General features: G+C 51.1%; 1 protein-coding gene across 6 annotated transcripts in view; it reads right to left on the bottom strand.

The window, feature by feature from the left end:
- The window catches only part of CHKA (choline kinase alpha), a 62,527-nt gene that overhangs the window by 3,933 nt on the left and 37,449 nt on the right, over positions 1–21,145 (bottom strand). For 3 of the 6 annotated variants that reach the window (XM_027090693.1, XM_027090692.1, XM_027090697.1), the window contains 7 exons: positions 15,922–16,035; positions 11,669–11,802; positions 11,174–11,278; positions 10,049–10,107; positions 8,367–8,454; positions 7,863–7,971; positions 5,075–7,507 (listed from right to left, as the gene is read on the bottom strand). In XM_027090693.1, the coding sequence (XP_026946494.1) occupies positions 7,166–7,507; positions 7,863–7,971; positions 8,367–8,454; positions 10,049–10,107; positions 11,174–11,278; positions 11,669–11,802; positions 15,922–16,035 (951 nt within the window). In that variant the 3' untranslated portion in view covers positions 5,075–7,165. The other 3 variants (XM_027090695.1, XM_027090694.1, XM_027090696.1) reach the window with 2 other exon arrangements.

Raw genomic sequence — 21,145 nt, forward strand, 5'->3', positions numbered from 1 at the left:
CTCGCGGCCCGGAGGCCACACCCCACAGAAGAAGGGGAAAAAAAAAGAAAAGGCCCAAGAAAAAAAAAAAAAAAAAAAAAAAAAAAAAAAGATTAGGTCTTCTGAATCCACAGATGTGGTTATCTCTATTTAGGTTCTTTTAGCAATGTTTTATAGTTGTCAGTGTAAAGATCATGCAATACTTGAAAAAGTTTATCCCTAAGTATTTCAAGTTTTTTATGCCATCGTAAACACAATTAAAAAATTTTCATTTAGCTGCTTCTAGCACGTAGAAATGCAAGTGGGTTTTGCATACTGACCTTGTATCCTGCGACCCTGATAAACTCACTCAGTAGTTATTAAATAGCTTTTCTACTGATTCCTCTATATTTTTTCATGTGCATGATCATGTCACCTATAAAAATAAAGGCAGTTCTTCTTCCTCCTTTCTGGTACTTCTGCATTTTCTTTCTTTTTCTTGCCTTCCTTTGCTGGCTAGGCGCCCCAGCAGCCTGTGAGGAGAAGTGAGCACGAACAGCCTTGCCTTGCGCTATATTTGGGGCAGAGGTGGGAGGAGCATTCAGTGCTTTACCATCCATTACCACGGCAGCTGTACAAGAGGTGTGTATATGCCCTCTACCTGGTTGAGGAAGTTCTCCTCTATTACTAGTTCGCTGAGACTTTCTATCATGCACAGGTGTTGAATTCTATCAAATGCTTTTCCTGCATTCACTAAGATGATTGTATGGTTTTCCTCCTTTATTCTGTTAATACGGTGAATTACACTAATAGGATTTTCAAATGTTGACGTTAACCTTGCATTCCAGGGATAAATGCCCCTTGGTCATAAAATATTATCCTTTTACATAAGTTGGATTTACTTTTTGCCAGTATTTTGATAATGGTTTGGGGGTAATGTTCATGAAAAGCAGTGATCTGCAGTCTTCTTGAAATGTCCTTGTCTAGTTTTGGTGTCAGGGTCATGCTAGCCTCATCGAATGAGTTGAGAAGTGATCCCTCTCCCTTTATTTTCTACAAGTCTGTAGGGCTGTTATTATTTCTTCCTTAAATATTTGATGATATTCATCAGGACCTAGAGTTTATAGGTTTTTTTTTTTTTTAAGAGGGTGTATGTAGCCTTGAATGCGTGGCTAAGGAGGCTAGTAGCATTTATGGTTTTTTAAAAATTAATTATTTCTGGCTGCATCGGGTCTTCGCTGCTGCACGTGGGCTTTCTCTAGTTGTGGCGAGTGGGGGCTACTCTTCATTGCGGTGCCCTTCTCATCACGGTGGCTTCTCTTGTTGCAGAGCACGGGCTCTAGGTGCGCAGGCTTCAGTAGTTGTGGCTCAAGAGCTTTTGAGCACAGGCTAAGTAGTTGCGGCGCACAGGCTTCGTTGCTCCGTGGCATGTGCGATCTTCCCGGACCAGGGCTCGAACCCGTGTCCACTGCATCGGCAGGCGGATTCTTAACCACTGCGCCACTAGGGAAGTCCCAAATCTATAGGTTTCTGATTATGAGTTCAACTTATTTAAATAACTATATGGCCATTTCTTACATCAGTTTTGGTCATCTGTATCTTCCAAGAAACTGGCACATTTCAGGCAGGTTGTCAAATCCGTGGGCAGAGTTCATCGTCGTCTTCTACTTGAAGATCTATAGAGTCTGTAGTGATGGCCTCTCTTTGTACCCGGTTTTGGTAATGTTTGCCTTCTCTTTTCTTTCTTGCTTAGTACAGCCAGAGGTTTATAAATACTTTTGTGGTATCATTAATTTTCTCTATTTTTTGTCCATTTTATATTTCAATGATTTCTGCTCTTACCTTCATTCTGCTTCTATCTACTTTGGGCTTAGTTGGTTTTCCTCTTTCTAGCTTCTCAAGGTAGCAGCTTGTATCACTGGCTTGAGAACTTCCTTCATATCCAAGACAACATTTAAGCTGCAAAGCCGTAAGTTTCCAAATGCTGCTTTAGCTGCATCCCACAAATTCTGGCATGTTGCGTTTTTATTATAATTCCAAATATTTTCTAATTGTCCTTGTAATTTCTCATTTGATCCAGGGTTTATTTAGAAGTATACAGTTTAATTTCCAAATAACTGAGAATTCTCCAGATATTTTTGTGGTTGCTGGTTACTGATTTCCAATTAAATTGCACTGTGGTCAGAGAACTTACTCTGCAGTACATTTGAGGCCTGTTTCACAGCCCAGCCTGTGGCCTATCCTGATGAAGACTCCACATTCTCTGACAAGGATGTCTGTCCTGCAGCTGTTTGGGCTCCACCCGTGTTCGTCAGGTTGAGCTGGCTGGGGTGATGATGTTCAGGTGTCCACCCTGCCTGTGGCAGGGTTTCCTGGGTCCACCCGCTACCTAGAGGTGTGCAATCTACTTGGTGAATAGTAGATTCCCCCTTTCCTTTCAGCTTTGTCACTTTTTGCTCTATGTCTTTTGTTTCGGTCTGTTTAGTTTTGGCCGTGCCGTGCGGCACGTGGGATCTTAGTTCTCTGACCAGGGATGGAACCCGTGCCCGCTGCAGTGGAAGCGTACTGTCTTAACCACTGGACCGCCAGGGAAGTCCCTGCTCTGTGTCTTTTGAAGAATTCAGGGGCACACACACTGAGGGTCTCTCTATATCCTGCAGATGAAGTGATGCCCTCACTCGGATGCAACGCCCTTCTCTACCTTCGGTGGTTTTCCTTCTCTGAAGTCCACTTTGTCTTACAGTAACATCTAACCATGACTCCAAATCTGCTTTAAAAATCCAAATTTCCCCTTCTTTTGCCTAAGAGCATCTGTGCATTACCAAATCTTCTGCCTAGAAGCAGAAACCATCCTCACTGAGGACCGAGGAGAACAAAATGCACCAGTCCTTTCCCACCACCTGTCCCAAAGCAAGGTGCTCGCTACGCCTGTGTGCACCCCTGCCCCAGGATGCCCCCCACCATTCACTACGGAGCAAAGTAAAATGCCAAGGACAGCGCTTAGGTTAGAATAAAAAGACAGCCTGGTTTGGTACAAACTTGCCGCACAAAAGCGGGTCTAACTCAATCAGCACCAGCTTCCAACTCTTAAGTCGGGTGCTGTAGGCCAAAGGATGAGGTGTTAACAGGTGAATAAAACAAGGCACGGTAGGTAACCCCACCACCGTTCCTTCACTCAGTGTCCCTTCTGTCAGAAGGGACTGAGGTCGGGGCTGGACCTCAAGGGTCTGGATTTCTACATCCTCCATCAGAACCACAGGACCACAGAGCACTTCTCTGAAGCAGGGGAGGTGGGACCTGCTGGCCCTGGGAGTGAGGGCAACTTCCACAGGCAGACACAGCAGCAGCAAAAGTGGCTTCAATTATGCAGCCTTCCTTTCTCCCCCAGCTTCCCCGGGGGGAGCCCGCTGTCCTGGTGCTGGTCACCTGGTTCAGGTACTCGGAGGGGAACAGGTAACCCCCTGGAAGGAACAGGCATTTACTGCCGAGCATTCACGTACATGGAAGCATTTCTTTCCTGGGAGCAGAAGAGAAAAACTACCCCCAAAACATACCATGTACCCAAATTCAATGGATGAAATCTTGGCCTGTACGATGGACCAAAGTCCCCAGAAGAAATGGGACGCAAGGGCAAACCTGTAATTACAAAAGCAGGAAATGCACATGAGATGTGTGGGACCAGTTGGAGGACCGATGACGTCATTTCCTGCCAGATGGACGTTCTAACTCATCTGGGTGCAAACTGTCTGCCTTGGCCGACCCAGTGGGACGATATTCCACGGCAACAGAGCAGCAGGAGCCCACAGCCGTCCTCTCCCCACCGCTGGCCAGTGACCTTGCAGGTGCGAACACCCCGACTCCCTGTCCCTGGCACACGGAACACTCGCAGGACCCACCCGGAGGCCTCAGTGGCCGCTGCTGGTGAAGCGTGGGTCACACAGGGAGAGAAACCCTCTGGCACGCGTGTGAGCGCACAGCCTTGGCGGCCCCTACCCCACCAGCAACAGGTGGAGGAAAGCGCGGGCCTCCGGACAGCCTGCTGCCATCCCCCATGCCCCTCTCCCCCGGAAGTGAATCAGGAGGAGGGTGTGGCCAGGTCCCCACCTCTAGGCTGTGCCACGTTCCTCTTCACTGCGAATCCAAGTTCTTCTCAAAACGATAAAGATAAAGCTCTAATTCAGGAACGAGGGCTTCGGTGCTGCCCTTACCAGACCTGATTCTGCTTCTCTTCATCCCTGACCCACTAGATCCCCTGGTGCTACCCTTTCTGTCTGGGTCTCCTCCACCTCCGCTTTCCTATTTCCATCTGATCAAGAACCAGGGAGGGAAGCTCTCTTCTGCAGGCGGAGCCGAGGGGCCACCAGGGTGGCCTCAGCTCAATGAGAGGACTGTGGACAGTTCCGAGGACACGAAGGAGGTGCTCTATGCTGAGGGAGGAGGGCCACAGCCACTCAAACCGTCACTGTTAACAAATAATCTCATGGAAGACCCCAAAGATTAGGAATAACTCAGGCCTCCTGACCAAAGAGATGAGTGAGTGTGAGAACACAGTGATCTAGACCTTTGCGGAATCTGGAGCTTTCTCAGCCCTGCTTTGACAGCTGTTGAGAAAACAGATTTTTAATTCTTTTCTAGGAGAACCACGTTACTCGGTGGCACCCAGCTCTCCAGGAGCACGAGTGAGAAGAGTGTGCAGGCCCTGGCGGCAGCGGCTGTGCAGCAGAGTCCGCGGCGGGGATGACGGTTCGGAACGCCACCCTCGCTCCCTGACCTAGTGCACAGACCCTGCTCTCCTCACTGGCTGTGTGCTGAAATCTGGGGGATCCGAACACACTCGGCCACATGGACAAGAACCAAATGTTCTGTTTTTGACAACGTACAAGACCTCGAGATGTATGGTCGTGAGGGAGCTCCTAAAATACTCCTGTTTGCAAGGAGGCATCCCAAGTACGTGCTATAAAGAGGGAAGCTATCGTTACAAACCGACAAAGGAAAAAAATTACCTATTGACTTCAAGCAACATTTCTTCTTCTATAACGGACTTTTCTTCATTACTGAGGTTTTCAAATTCATTTTGGAATGCAGCCAAGTAATTGGAAATGAAATGGAGCTTAAAAAAAAAGCAATGACATTAGGATCAATGATGGTTAAAAACAGGTGATGTCAATGCTGTCACGAAGTGCACACGTCAAGTGTGACTCTTCCGGACATCAGCAAAGCCCGCCACCCTGCTCTGCCCAGGGGCATGGTCCAGGGAGCTCACCCACCCGGCTGGGTTCACCGGGTTACAGTCAGAGAACTAATGGACTCGATGCCGTACTGTCGGCAAGACCACTACCGCTTCTGCAGAAAGTAATTTAGGTAGAGTTGTTCCTTCTAACTCACACTCCTGTCTTCCACTGACCGCAAAGCAGGGTCAGCCTACTCCACACCTCCCCAGCCTGGCTGCTGCTCCACGCGGCGCTGGCACGAGGCACCAGGGCACCCTGATGCTCGTCAGCAGATGCTGCCTCAGGGCAGGCGCCGGACCAGGCACTGTGAAGGGGCCTTCCACCCCTAAGATGCTGTGATGATTTCCACACTTATGTCCATAAACTGGCAGTGTCTGATTCTGGTTTGGAGAAGACACAGTTTACCCTAAGGTTCTACCAGGCTGCACGTTGAGTCTACACATGAATTAGGATTTATGAGAGCCCTTGTTCTTCACTATTTCATACCATATCAAAAGGCAGCAGAACACAGCCAACCTCGGCTTGTTTGCTTTTGTAAAGAAGAAAACAGCCGTCAGTCTTTCTCCCCTGTTAGAACCCTTGCTACCTGGTTACCCGGCTGGAAGGCACTCCCCACCCTTTCCCTGTGTCGCCTCTTCCATCTTCCTGCTCTGAAGCCGGCTTTCTTACACTATGCCCCCTCCTCCACCAGAAAGCATCATTCAAGATCAAGCACTGTCCTAGGCAGGGGGCCGTAGATTCTGAAGTAAACCTGGCACAAAAAAGATGACTGCTGATACCTATTAAATTCTGTGTAACAGGCACGCTCCCCACGACAACAAAATAATTTTTGCAGATGAGAAAACTGAGGCACAGAAATAGTACGTTACAACCAGCAGTGGCAGATCTGGGATTCAAATCCAGGCCCATCAGTTTTTAGAACCCATGCTTGAACCACCACCCTAGATGGTTTAATTTCTTGGAGACCCTAAACGCTGAAGGTGGCAAATGAAGATGGAAAATTTGAAGAGCTTGAAACCCTAAGAAAGTGGTAATTAATGACCCTCCCTCCCCCAAAGGTTCTAGGCCCAGATGGTTTTATGGGCAAAATCTACCAAACTTTCAAACAACACCATCTTAGATAAATTTGTTCCAGAAAATAAAAAGGGACACTCAACTCATTTTGTAAGACTAGTATAATTTTTATTCCAAAACCAGGTATGAATACTTTTTTAAATGAACATTAAAGTCCTGTTTCACATATATGCATAGATGTAAATCTCCTAAAATAAGAAATTGCCTAACTGGATCCAACAGAGCATTACAAAACAACGTTAACTCATTCAAATAGTTTATTTCAGGAATTTCAGTATTGCTTAACATTTTAAAACACTTCAATGGATTAAAGACAGAAAAGCTTGAGATTACCTCAGTAGCTACAGACAGGGTATCTGACAGAGACCAACACTTGCACGTGATTTTAAAACCTCAGAAAACAGGAGTGGAGCTTCTTTACATTTCCATTGCTGTGCAGTGTCGGGGGTTACACAGCTCTGCCGCCTTCCACTAAAATGAAATCTGTCTTCTTACTGAAAATCTCCCCTCACTGGTTTGAGAGTTCTCATCTCTGGAGCTGCCTGCCCAGTGTTTATAAAAGTCTAATTTCTTTTCAGCATGGCAGGAACCTGAAGCCTGCTGTGTTCTCCTCCCTGGGGTCAACAGCCCCACGTTCTCCCACCCTTCCTACCCACATAGCTTGAACTAGAGGTCCAAAACCGTCCCGGTCACTCTGCTCTGGACATGCTCAAGGTCATCAGGTCTGCCTGAAAATAAGGCCAGAAGAGAGCAGCCCAGGTCTGGCCACACGGCAAGGCTGTATTTGAACGGCTGCCCCTGAGCGTGGCCACCTGCTGGAGACTCTCCCCATGCCCAACTCAGGCAGGTGCTCGAGAAACCTCTCCTGAGTGAGCTACTGCAGCAACTGACTGCATCCGTCCTCACCCCCGGCCCCTGGGAAACGTTCTGACCAGGTGGGGATCCCGGGAGAAGGGATGTCGGGCGGCAGGGCCGCCCAGCGCGGGCGGAGCTGCTGCCCTGCAAGGCTGGCAGAGGTGGGCGCAGTGCCCCTCTCCCCAGCCTGCTAGCTTCTGCAACACTACGTACTCATCCTCAACCCAAGGCTTCGGCAGAGGCTGAAGAATGGAATAGAGGGCTTCCTGGGGAGAGATTCCCACAGGACTGATTCTCCAGTCACTGGACTCGCATAACCCAGGACAGGAAAGGGGTCTGTGAACACTGCAACAGCTACTGAACCACGGTGCCCACAAGACGACTACTGCCTGCACAGAGTGAAACAAACAGAGGAAAGTCAGTGAGCCCCAAAAGAAGGCTAGAGAGCAGGAGGGAGGCTGGGCTTTGGGAAAACACTAGTAGGAATCACAAAGGAGGCTGTGCTCCTCTCTGACTGGACGCAGTTTACCTCTGGCATAGGGATTTAAAAAGGCTGGACTCAAATACTGAGTCTGTATCTTGACACAAAACAACATTTTAAAGCAAAAGGACCTGCTTAACCAACTCCACGGTTTTAAAAGGGCATCTTTAAAAGTGAAGCTGTAATCATCTCTGACTGGGTGAAACTGAGGTATGTGATTTACTTCTCAGTAAGTGCACTGAATACAAACACGAGTCTCCTACCTGTTGCTTCCTGGTGGGATACTTGAGGATGTTTGCTCTGAAAAGAGGGTACTTTTCGTAATTATAATCGTACATCCATTCACAGAAATGATTCCCAATGTCGAATCCCCTGAAAAAGAGCGAGAGGCACAGAAAATAAGGCAGCAGCCCCGCTGCGAGCGCCCCTGGGACCCCGGGGTCCCGAAAGCATGAATGCTTCAGTGACGGGACAGACCAAAGCACCCTGGCCCGCTGTCTGGAGCAACCGCTCAGGAGTGCCGTCCTGCGGTCAGTGCTTTGGTGAAGCCAACGAAAGGCCAAGTTCTGGATTCTGAGGACCTGGCCCCTGCTCCCACTGACGCAGCTGAGAACAGGCTGCGCTGCCCCACGCGGCCATTGCGGCCGCTGGGACACAAAGTGCTGGCCTCCAGGGAGGAAACTTCCAACTCAGGATGGTATCGTGACCTACTTTCTCCTTCGTTCCGCACACACACAGAATACTGAAATAAAAACATTTGACTTTACCTGTAGTTGTAACTGCTGTATTCAAAGTCGATGAGCATCAGTTTCTGGTTTTCAGAATTCTCCCTGCCTTCCAGCAATAAGATATTACCTGCAAAAAGGTTTGGATGACACGACCTTCGCTCTGGGCACGTTCTGTCATTGAAGGCGCAGGTCTCCAACCGCAGGGCCCAGGGTGGTTCTGATCCTGTAAGGGCATCCTGACCACGCGGCGAGCGGACGTGGCCGAGTCACGGGACGGGGGGACAGGGTGCCAGGAGCAGCACTGACCTGGGAGGCCTGGCCCGAGAGCCCTGCTGCCAGCACCCCAAGAGCAGCGTGGCCTGGGCTCCCCCCCATTTCCACACGGGGGCAGGAAGGGAAAGGTCCGCTCGGCACCCCGGAGCTCTAGCACCCCCAGCAGCCCCGAGGCGGGCGGGGCTGTGGCCCCCAGCTGGGAAGCTGGGCCCTGGTGTCCACACAGGCCCCACTGCTTTGCCCCCAAGGAGGAGAGCACAGACAGTGCTCCCACGACCATATTTCTTTCCCTTAAGGCTGAATTCTGGGCAGAAGGGGCTTGGCTGCCAGACTGGCCCCCCAGGCACATGCTCGGAGAGGCCCACGCTCTACCCAACGTGCTGCATCTCTCACGGTGGCGCTAGCGGGTGGGCTCTGCTGAGCCAGGTTCAAGGCTTTTCGGCACACATTGTCCGTTTCCGGGAGTCACTGATAGGAGAACCGGGGCCAGACCCAGTGTCCAGCTCCCGCCCCCTCCACGCTCTCCCCGTGTTGCCGTGGCCGGCGGGGGCCTCCCTCAGCCCGTCGGCGACCTCTGGGCCGTTCACCATCACCCGTTACACACACGAGGCTGCTTGACCTGACTTGCCCAGCAATCATCAGCTAATTAGTAACAGGTATTCTGGCTCAAACTAACGTCTCACTGATGACAAGTCTTCACCAGGGACTGTTCTCCAAATTAAAAACAAGCCGTAGAGCCTGGAAAGGGCCCGAGGGTGGACCTCAGCCAGCTGTGCTGGGCAGGATGAGGACAGCAAGGCAAAGCCAGGCGCCATGGCAGTATCGGGGGGAGGTGCCCGGCCGGATGGGGCCTCTGACGAAACTGTTATGTTTGCAATAACACTGGGTAGAGGCTGGTTACAGTAAGGGGTACATGGGAGTGCAATTTTTTAAAGCAGAGAAACCCGAAGTCATTAGAAGCATGTGAGCCAACGCTGAGAGAGAAGGGGGCCCTGGCCAGCGTGCTGGGCTGCAGGGGCAGAAGGTAAGCGCCCCCAGACTGGCCGAGGAGCCATCTTCCTCTTTGATGCCTTTCGGACTGACAAAGCCAACTGACATGTTTACCGAAAGGAGTTAAACGCTGAACAAATACGTGACTTCGTGTATCCCAGCTCTCGGCTTAGTGGATATTCTCACATGTTTTCGTACAGAAATGGGATGATACCCTACACGTTTTTCTAAAACTCGCTTTTTCTCCTCTTGATGTAGCCTGGAGATTTTTCTGTTGGTTTGTAAAAAACTCGACCTTACTCTTAATAGTCACACAACACTTTGTGCATGGCCGTGCCATAATTCCATGCGCCTAACCCTCTCTTCATGGGCACCTGGCATTTATCACACACACTGGAGGGAATCTTCTCAGTAGACACACGAGCCCCACCTTCAGCATAACAGGCAGCAATTCTTACCTTCCTGACAGTCATTGTGACAAAACACGACGGGAGATGGAGTGGATTCAAGTAATGATCTGGAAAAGGAAGGTTTTGCTGTTACTTCTCACCCTTTCAGCTCCCTCCCATGGCAGGACCTCTGCACACGCTCTCCCCACTCAGGGGGGCCCTCCTCGGAGCCCTCTGACCTCGGACCCCAGGCAGAGCCCTCTGTGTCAGTCTGTTTTGACCTCTGGTTTCCTTCACAGCTCTCATCACAACCTGACATTTTTTTATTTACTTATTTTCTCTCTCTCCTAACAAAAGAGAAGCTCCTTGCAGACTGTCTTGGTCACATCTCCTCAGAACCAATCCTGATGCTGGCTCAGCAGACACTCAAATATGTGAGTAGTTAAAGGTGGAAATGCTGACACTCAGGCGATGGATGAAGGCTAGAAGCCTGCGTGCCCCCCGCACCCTGGAGACACCAGCGTAGCCTCTACTCAGAAACCAGTGTCGAGCTTCTTACTCCATCCCCCGCTAGCTTGGGCTGATCTGTTCCCCTCATCGGCTGACACTCGCTGGCCTGCCCCCATGGTTCTTGTTTTTTTTTTTTTGGCGGTACGCGGGCCTCTCACTGTTGTGGCCTCTCCCGTTGCGGGGCACAGGCTCCGGACGCGCAGGCTCAGCAGCCATGGCTCACGGGCCCAGCCGCTCCTCGGCATGTGGGATCCTCCCAGACCAGGGCACGAACCTGCGTCCCCTGCATCGGCAGGCAGACTCCCAACCGCTGCACCACCAGGGAAGCCCCTTGTTTTTCGTTTTTGTTTCAGAAAAAACCTACCGCCCTAGTCACCAGGACTAGAATTCTGGAATTTTACTTCCTCCGTGAAGCCACTCATATAAAACTGTAATTCCAGATGACAGAATTAATCTGTTTAAACTTATCCCACAAAACCAATGTAAAAGAGGAGAGGTGATGCCACTCATATAAAACTGTAATTCCAGATGACAGAATTAATCTGTTTAAACTCATCCCACGAAACACCAAGCCTCAGGTGATGCTTCCTAACGTTCATTGAAAGCAGGCGTGGTGACTAAGAACATTTACATTTCTGGACAGATGCACTTTTACTAAGTTAGGAAATGGAAGCAAACACTCACCTCAGGTTTTCTAGTTCCAAAGGCAGGTTGTAACTGAGGAATTTGTGGAGCTGCTTAACTTTGGATTCCCCAGTAAATTTAATTCTCAGCACTTGATTCAGGTATCTTGCAAGAGAAGGGAACGAAGGCTCAGTGCTCAATTCACCTAGCTTGCTTTTGGGGCTCTAGTTCAATGTAACCATGCAAAACCCGCAGCCCCGACCCCAGACGGAGAGGAGGGAAAAGGGCCCGGGGTTCAGCACACTCTAGGATGTGGATTTTCTGCCCATCCAGCCTGTTCAGGAGCATTTCTGCAAACAGTCTTCTTTCCTGGTTCAGGAATTGATTTTTACACTCAAGAACAATTTATTCATGAGACAATCATCACCGGCGGACAGCCTGTGCGCTGGCGGACCGGGGAAGGCCTCTGACCCGCACGGCAAGCAAGAGCTGCTCTGGAACCCCTGGGAGCCACCGGCGGGAAGCTAGGTGAGAGCCCAGCGGCTGATCACTTACTTTTCCATTGTTCCAAAAAGCCATTTTGGTTCCTTATTGAATGGCATTTTCATACCATGAAATCTGGCCATTTTCTCGGCTATTTCTGCAGAAATATCTGGCAAACTTAATTCTTCAGTGTCTAATCGCCGGCTCTGGAATTAATAAGGGGAGTTAGAAAATGGCATTCATCCAGGTAACCCTGAAGGGTGAGAACACACAACCCTAGAGCTAGAAGCGTCTTTGTAGGACATCTAAGTCTCATCCGGGGCGCAAAATTCCTTCAGAACGGGCACTGTGCCCTGCAGACAGCACTTCTCAGGGAGGGGCAGGCCAGCCACAAAGGGCCATTTCGCTGTGACAAAGTCCTTCTCACGCACCTATGGTCCTGCTCTCCCGTCACTCTACCCCACACTGCGGGGGGCTCCTTCCTAGGCTCAAAGCGCCGGGTCGTCAGCAGTTTATGCCGTGGCCCGCGTCCAGCTCCCCCATCGGCTCAGCCCTCCTCCCAGACACAGGGCAGGCGGTGTGGCGCTCAGAACAGCTTCCCAGCAGAAGGGGTGCCAGGCGCTCGGGGCGAGGGTTTCCCACTCCTGCCCTCGGGGCAGCTCAGCACCCAGCCTGGCCCAGAGCAGGCTCTCAGGGCAAAGCCGACCAGGGACAGGTGTGGCAGGGGGCTTCCTCTGTCTTCTGCTAGTGCAGCCTGCGGCCACACTCGTCCTGGCTGCGCTTTCACGGCTACCCACGGGAGCACCTCTTGTCTTTTCCAAACCAACCACTTCCCTACCGAAACCCAAAGAGAGATTTTTCTGAGAATCCGAAGCCATACAGCACAGGAGTTAAGAGTGAGTGTCCCCAAGTTAGAGAAACCCCAGCTCAAATTCTGGCTTTAACACTCATTTCAACGCTATGTGGCCAAGGGTGTACTTTTATACCTCTGTGCCTCGTTCTCTGGGTTCTGTAAAATGGGAACCAGGACATCAAGTCCCCGACAGGGAGCTCTGAACTAAAGCAGACGCTGCAGGTCAAGGCCCCGGGCCAGCACCCAGCCATGGAAGTCTCAAAGGATGGCAGGTGCCTTGTGATCGGAGCTGAGAGCTCCCTGAAAGCATCAGGCTCGATCCTCCCCTCAACCCCAGACTCTCCCAAGTTATCAAGTCGCGACAAGGACAGGGAACTCGGCGTCTAGCGGTGGGACGCCAAGGACTCCTCGAGGCAGCTGGCGGAGCTTTCATTCGGCTGTTAAAGAAGGCCCGTAACTGGTTTGGCAACGGGGACAATTTAAAGCTAACGTGCTCCAACGTGAACAAATCTTGGAATCCAAGCTCTTTTCCCAGCACAAAGAGATATGAGACTGACTACCATTCTCAGAGGTCACTGCTCTCGTGTGTCTGCTGGAGGACAGCCATGGGAACAGGTGAGATGAACTTCATCTCACCCCATTCAGCGGTCAAGGGTAAACCTGGAAATAACACACGCTGACAGGCTGAGGCAAATGGAGTCGCTGTTTCTGTAAGCAGAAACAGTTGAACCCTGGCAGTTGCATATGGTTCAACCTAGCATTTTAAAATAATTTTTAAAAAATCTTTACTATGTTATGTAGTAAACGTGTACACGAGTAGAGAACTTTAAAACTTTAAAAGAAGAACAGGGACTTCCCTGGCGGTCCAATGGTTAAAACTTTACCTTCCAATGCAGGGGGTGTGGGTTCGATCCTGGTGGGGAGATAGGGAGCCAAAAAACCAAAACATAAAACAGAAGCAACATTGTAACAAATTTAATAAAGATTAAAAAAAAAAATTAAAAAAAAACTACAAAAAACCCAAAAAACAAAAAGAACAGGAGAACAGTAACTATTCCATAGACATAACCACCTACGTGCCCTGATCTCAAGGAGCTGTGTTTCCCCTCGAGACGTTTCCATTATTCTAAGTTGTGTTCACTGGTCCTCTACCTTTTCTAAAAAGGGAAGTTTTATCACATGTGTATTTATTTATTTTTTAAATTTATTTATTTATTTTTTTGTGGTACATGGGCCTCTCACTGTGGTGGCCTCTCCCATTGCAGAGCACAGGCTCCGGATGCGCAGGCCCAGCGGCCATGGCTCACGGGCCTAGCCGCTCCGCAGCATGTGGGATCTTCCCGGACCGGGGCACGAACCCGTGTCTCCTGCATCGGCAGATGGACTCTCAACCACTGCGCCACCAGGGAAGCCCCTTTAAAAAATTTTTTTTTAAGGTAAGTAATGGATTTATTTAGGGAGAAACACACTCCACAGACAGAGTGTGGGCCATCGCAGAAGGTGAGAGCGGCCCACGTGTGTATTTATTAAACCATTTGTACCTTGCTTTTTACTGGGCTTTATATGAATGCTATGATACCGTTTGTAGCCTTCTGCAGTTTGGTTTTATCAACATTATGTTTTTTAAGATGGATCCACGTTGGCACTTATAACCATACGAAGTGTTTTGTATTTCCAAAATTCTAATACTTCGCTATCTCATTTGATTCTCATGCTAGACAGATGTTACTGTCTTTAATGGGAAAACTATAAATAAAACTATAAATAAACTACAGGGATTTCCCTGGTGGTGCAGTGGTTAAGAATCCGCCTGACAATGCAGGAGACACGGGTTGGAGTCCTGGTCCGGGAAGATCCCACATGCCGCGGAGCAACTAAGCCTGTGCGCCACAACTACAGAGCCTGCACTCTTGAGCCCGTGAGCCACAAATGCTGAGCCCGTGTGCCACAACTACTGAAGCCCATGAGCCTAGAGCCCATGCTCCGCAACGAGAAGCCACCGCAATGAGAAGCCCACGCACCGCTACGAAGAGTAGCCCCTGCTCACTGTGACTAGAGAAAGCCCGTGCACAGCAACAAAGAGACAACGCAGCCAAAAATAAATAAATAAATTTATATTAAAACAAAAATACAAAAAAACCTACAGCCAGGCGCCAGGGAAAAGACTGAAAGGACTGTTCCATATAGGGAGGTACATCCATTCCTTCAAACACGCCCCAGGCTGGCAGCTGGCACACACGGCACCACGTGTGAACGAGAAGAGGGCACCACGCCCCCTCCAGCCCCCGCTGGACGCAGGCCTGGCGAGCAGAGCACCCTGTCGGCCAGGTGTCCTTGTGCTCTGCACCGCCTGCACGACTGTACCGGGCGGCCCTGCACACCGAGGCCTCTCATGGCCAAGACATCACATGAGGCAAGACATGAAGGCAGCAGCCCCTAGCCCCTAGGGAGCTCACAGAGCTCAAGAAGGGGTGCCCTTCCACGAGCGGAAACACAGGCCAGCAAGGCTCGGCATCTCCACCCAAACGAGCCGGTCACGAGGCCCAGACCTGCCCCACACTCAACTTTATAGGGAACTCTTGAGGCTTAAAGCCCTCTTCGGGGTTCGGGGCTCAGGGCACAGGGCACGGGGCACAGGGCGGGGGCTATGCACACAGAACTCTAAACAAGGCACACTGGCGGATGCTAGGGCAACACTAACAATGCCTCAGCACAGCAGGGAAGGGAAAACAGTCCTGCAAACAGAGGATCTGAGCAAGGCCTTGAAATGTGAAGGAGCTTGACAGGCACATGAGGACAGGGGAGACCCTAAAGTGAGGGGGGGGGGCAGTGGAAGACAAGGGAAAGAACAGTGGTGGCACCCGCAGGGCAAAGACCAGACACGTGGCACAGTGCGGGCAGGGCCACGTCCTGCAGCAGGTTCTATAACCAAGGCCCGGAAGTTGTTAGGTTTCACAAACAGGCCTCCTCGGAGATTCTGGGGGTCCGGTCCCAGACCAGCACAGTAAAGCGACCGCAACAAAGCGAGTCACGTGAATTTTTTGGTTTCCTAGCGTGTCCAAAAGTAATGTTTACACTACACTTCAGTCTATTAAGTGGCAATAACATTATGTCTCAAAAAACAATGTACATACCTTAATTACAAAATATCTTATTGCTCAGAAATGCTAACCACTGTCTGACAATGCAGGGCCACCACAGACCTTCTATTTGTAAAAACCCAGCATCTGCGAAGCTCAGTTAAACGAGGTCTGCCTGCGTGGTTCTGAATGGATGAACGTATCTTTGCAGAAAGACAGAGGTTTTGATGTAAATTCAAGAGAAATTTTGTTTTCTTTACTTCTGTGATAACATAGGCCACATTTACTATTTCGGACCACAGCGCCTCGGGCTCCTGCACTGACGGTGACGAGACAGACTCTGTCTTCTCGCTGTGGCTCCCATCACCTGACCAGCCTTCCGCACATCTTACCGGGATAAACTGCTCCAGGCGGCCTTGGGGGAAGATGCCAAAGAGCTTTGGCCCCAGCGACCTCTCTGCAAGGATGGCAAACATAACGCTCTCCAGAACCATGGCCTCGGCGCCCTGAAACAGATGGCAACACACAGCCGGTTAGTGAGTGTGGACCACGAGCCAGGCATCGGCAGTCCTTTCACACGAGCCGTTTCACCCACTCCCACAGCAACCCTGAGGGCGCATCATCATCATTATTATTTTTACCAACTGTTGTTTTTATTACCACTGTCCCCACTTTAAATACGAAGAAACAGATCTGTAAACCTCAGGATCCATGCTGGCAAACAACACACTATATTGATGAGATTTAAAATTCAAGTTGAATTTAGGTCACTGGTTCCAAAAATAGAACAGTATCAATATTTTATCGCTTCTATTTATTTTAAAACTCATATGAGTCTCACCCTTGGCATCTTATCAAAGGTCACAACAAGTCCATCCATTCTGGTGACGGTTGATCTGCTTTTCGGTCGAGAGTGCCCAGGGAAAGAAAATGGTTCAAAGGGCCCTCTGCCCATGAAACTGGCCTGCGGGGTCCCCCACGGGGTGCGGGGCCCATGCCAAAGTGCACCCTAGCACAGGGCGCTCAAGGTTTCGGTTTTCTGCTCTTATCCCCAGTCTCCTCTGTCGTTTAACATTTGTCTTCTTGTCTACACCTCTTTGACGCTCCTACGTTCCGCCTTTAGTTACTCCTAATAACGAAGTGGGATCTAGAGCCATTCTGCCTTCAAAATCCACCTTTTGGTCTCAGTTCAAATCCACTCCTTAGTCCTCTTCCCTTAAGCAGGAAATTACAGCTTAAGAGTTTCCATCGGTTGGGGCGAAGGGCGGGAAGGAGCCCTGTGCCCAAGCGTCTTGAGGAGCTTCTATGGCGATGTGTCGGGAGGGGCACCAGGTGTGGTCTGGAAACACTCTCAGGTGATTCTAGGTCACCCCTTGTTCAGAAAGGGGCCGTGGGGACAGGATCTCAGAGAAACGCTGCTCAATAAAACAGAGCTCTTTACAATACACTCATTTTACCAAAATGGATGGAGAGACTTAGCAGGACAAACGCATCAGGCAGGGACATGATTCTAAAGTTGGCGAGAAGAAAACAAAAAGGAAAAAAGAAAAGCTACTTCCAAAGGACATGGGGCCATATTAAAGTAAAAGTAATTCAGTCACTTTTACATTTTGGGGAGAATGGGTTTGTTGGTAATCCATCCACCATCTTGTATAATCTCCACAATTATGATCTAACCATCATCACCTTGTGAGGCCCAACCTCTATTCACTAATTTGCAGTTCTGTACATGTGACTGCTATGAGCTGGACTGTGTCCTCCCAAAATTCAGAGGTTGAAGCCCTCACTGCCAGTGCGATGCTATTTGGAGATGGGGCCTTTGGGAGGTGATGGATTTAGGTGAAGCCACGAGGGTGGAGCCCTGACGGGGTCAGTATCCCTATAAGAGGAGTCCCCAGAGAGCCTGCCCTCTCTCCCTCTCTCTCAGTCTCTGCCTCCCTCTCCGCCACGTGAGGACACAGGCAGAAGACGGCATCTACAAGCCAGGAAGGGGCCGTCACCAGAACCTGGCCGTGTTGGCACCCTGCCCTTGGACCTCCAGCCTCCAGAACTATGAAGAATAAACCCAGGTGGCTTTTTCTGGCAGCCCGAGCAGACTAAGACAACGACAATCCAGACACAGCACTGATCTATCTAGTTAATGGATTTTAGGAGGATTCGACCAGACGGGTTTTATCTCTTAAACGCTTAGAGAATGAGAACGAGTTCCTAACGGCTCTACTGAGCTGGCAAAATGTTTTCTCTCACTCACCTGACCTCACAGCAAACCTAGGCAGGAGGTACGGTCAGTGCTGGCCCCATTTACCTCAACTCCGGCCTCAGAGACACCCCACGGGAAGCGAACCCTCTGCTGCCGCCCGCCCGAGCGATCGGAGGCTGGCATCGTGGACGAGGAGGTGCAGGGCTCGGGCCAGACCAGGCCACCTGCAGGCAGTGGCTCTTGGCAGCCCCTTGCCCTCTGTACAGTCTCCCACCTCAAAACTCCAACCCACTCCCCAACTGTTTCCAAAGAGTAGGATCGGGATCTCCTCTGTCCTACGGAGCCAGGATTTTGCCAGGATTAAAATTTGGTTTTTCAACCTTTTTCTGTGTAGCGTGACTAAGCTGGAGGGCACTGGGGTTGGCATATGTAAGACACACATGTGCAGCCAATCCGAAATAGCCCTTTACGTCTGAAATGTCTAGTTCTAGACACAGATTTAACCCACAGTATGACTTCAGGAAGTGTGCGTGGTGCCCACGCAGTGCAAAGTCTGCTGGGAGCTGACTTCACACGTGGCACCATCACTGGTACCGGGGCCGAAGCCACACTGTCCAGGATCCTCCAGAGCAGGGTCCACCCGGTGCCAGGATGGTGGAGAGAAGATGGAAAGAGACTTAAAGAACTTTCCCATTCTCTTCAGCACTGCTCTGCACACTGTGAACAAGAAACACCTTTGTCCTTCTGTGATACTGCAGTTCAATATTTATTCACAGTAGGGAGAAGGGGTGGTGGTGTGTGGAGGGAAGAATTTGGAGAGGAAGGAAATGAAAGAAAATGCCAAGTCACAAGCAAGAAGGATGGGTAGGTTACGAAGGACAGCAGGTATCCTCAGGTCTCAAAACCCTCAAGGAAAGCGAGCTCAGTGAAGGACAGGAGCAAGGGCGTGACCCGGTCCACTGCCTGCAGCACCCGGGCTCGGCCCCCACCATCCACCCACGGCTGGTCCTGCTTTCTCAGGAGAGCAGCTCAATACCTCAACTTGAAACGAATCACGATGGCTTCAGAAATACTCATTCATATATTCACCCCCCCAAATGTAACTTGGACATATACTCTGTACCCGGCATGTGCTAAGCCCCAGGGAAACAATAAGAACAAGACACACGTGGCTGCTGCCCGGACAGAGCCTGCGTTCCAGGGACAGAAACGGCCGGAACCGAGCAGGGCCATTGGCAGACCGGGGCAGCGCAGAGAAGGAGCAGAGGGTATCCTGATGGAGCGTGACGGGGTGGCCACCCCCAAGCAGATACGGTGACCCTGACGGGGGCAAAGCAAGGCCTGGGAGGGGCCGATGCACGGAGCAGAGGAACCGAGGAAGAAGAGGACCGAATCAGCCCGGAGAAGCTGCTGGGGCTGCCGCGGGGTCTGGGCCAGATACAAAGTCCTCGGCATGCGGCCAGCGTTAAAGCTAACGAACTGGCCGAAGAGGCGCAGCACAGAGCCCGAGGACGCCCAGCACCTACAGCAGTGTTTCCAACCGACTGTGCCTACAGCAAGAAACCCACTTTACACGGCAACCTAACACCCCCTGATGTAGCCGGGCCAGCAGGAGGGGAACCGGGGCAGCCGGTAGTGCGGGAGGCGACGATGCCTGCTGTCAGGACGGGCGACAGCATGTCCTGTGTCAGACGCTGTGGAGACAGCGAACAGGGGGCAGAGGAAAGTGGGCCCTGGATTTGGCAACACAGAAGTTGTCGGTGACAGAACCAAGAGTGGCTCTGGGAGCAACGGGGACAGGGTCAGACGGAGGGAGACCCGGGCAGAGCGGGCAGAAGAGGGGGAGGGGCCGGGGTGGGGGGCTGGGGGAGGGTTAGACTGACTTCTCAATTCATCTGTGTGGTTTTCCTCCTTTAAAAAGTCCAGCAATAATATCGAGATTATGACCCTCCTGAGAAGACGTAACAGCATTTCTCTGGTGGGGAGGGGAGGCCAAAGAGCAAAGAAGGTGAGACGCACACAGCGCAGGCCAGGGAGGTGAGCCCACCAGACTCGCTGGCCCCCTCCTGAGGCTTAGCACCACAAACGGGAATGGAGCCAGGCCTCCCGCTGGAGGAGACCGGCCATTCAAAGAGGGTCAAGGGACACAAACCACCTTCCCCATTCTGACAGCCAACTGCCCACCTTCTGACGCAGAGGATCAAAAACAAAATCACAGCACCTACTACTGTTGCCTGCTGGGCCCCGAGCAGAGATCCAGCCGGCGCAGGAGGAGGTGGTGGTGTGGCAGTGACGCGCGGGTCCCCGGCGGCGAAGGCACGTTGGACTAATGAGAGGAAGGGACAGAAGAGTGTGCACAAGCAGCGGGATCCCGCCCTGAGTTTAGAATCTCATAAGAACAGGCAGACGTTAACACGTAATACGGAAACTTACAGTCACAGAAAGTGCAAAGGTGAGGCACTCGGTGCTGTAGGAGCACGAATGGAGGAGCAAACCTACATGAGAGAGCAGGAAGGGGCTCCCTGTGGAAGGAACCTGGGAGCCAAGATCCCAATTGTAAGTAGCAGTTGGGGGGAGTGGTGCGGATTGAAGAGCAGAGCATTCCAGCCAGAAGCAGCAGCATCTGCAAAGGCCCCGTGGCAGGAAGGAAACCACACAGCTTAGGGTCACACGGCTGGAGAGCAGGGAAGGGGGAAGGCGTTGTGAGATGAGACCAGGAAGCTCGGCGGGGGTCAGGCTGCCGGGACCTGGCAGGATAAAGCCCACCTAACTGGGACCAGGGCAGACAGCCACCACCGAACGATTGTAAGCAAGAGGCTGACGCGATCGGATGAGCAGTTCAAAAGCTGGCTCTGGCAAAGACGAAGGGATGGTCTGCAGGAAATAAGAGTGGAAGCGGAAGCCCAGGGAGGAGCTGGTGGCAGTTTGGACTAGGCAGGTGCACAGTCCAGATGGAGAGAAAGTAGACAGATCCAAGATATGGTTCAAAGGAAAACCACCAACAGACTTGTGGATGGGACACAGGGGTGAGGGGACAAGGGTACAGAAGGTGACTCCCTGCTTCCCGGCCTGCCCAGAAAGGCCAGATTTAGATTTTGCTGTTTGGAGGGGTGGGGAGAGTATGGGTTCGGTCTTGGACCTGGTGAGACACCCCAGGAGACGGGTAGCAGCTAGTGTTAGTTCCAAGCAGGGCTGTGGGCTGGAGGAGCTGCAGACCCTTGGCCCCTAGGAGAAACGCAAGGACCAGCTTTGGATCAGGTGGCCTGGTAAGGCGGGGGGTGGAAATAGGGCCTCAGGCCTGGGGACTCTGAGTACTTAAGACAATCACAGACTGAGCCCACAAAGGAGGCAAAGAGCGGTGCAGGAAACGAGGGGCCTTTACTTCGTGTCCTTGTGTCCTGGCCACCTTCACTGCT

Source organism: Aethalodelphis obliquidens, unplaced genomic scaffold, assembly GCF_003676395.1.
Source record: "Aethalodelphis obliquidens isolate GAN/ISIS:26980383/991018 unplaced genomic scaffold, ASM367639v1 scaffold69, whole genome shotgun sequence".
Taxonomy (NCBI): Eukaryota; Metazoa; Chordata; class Mammalia; order Artiodactyla; family Delphinidae; genus Aethalodelphis; species Aethalodelphis obliquidens.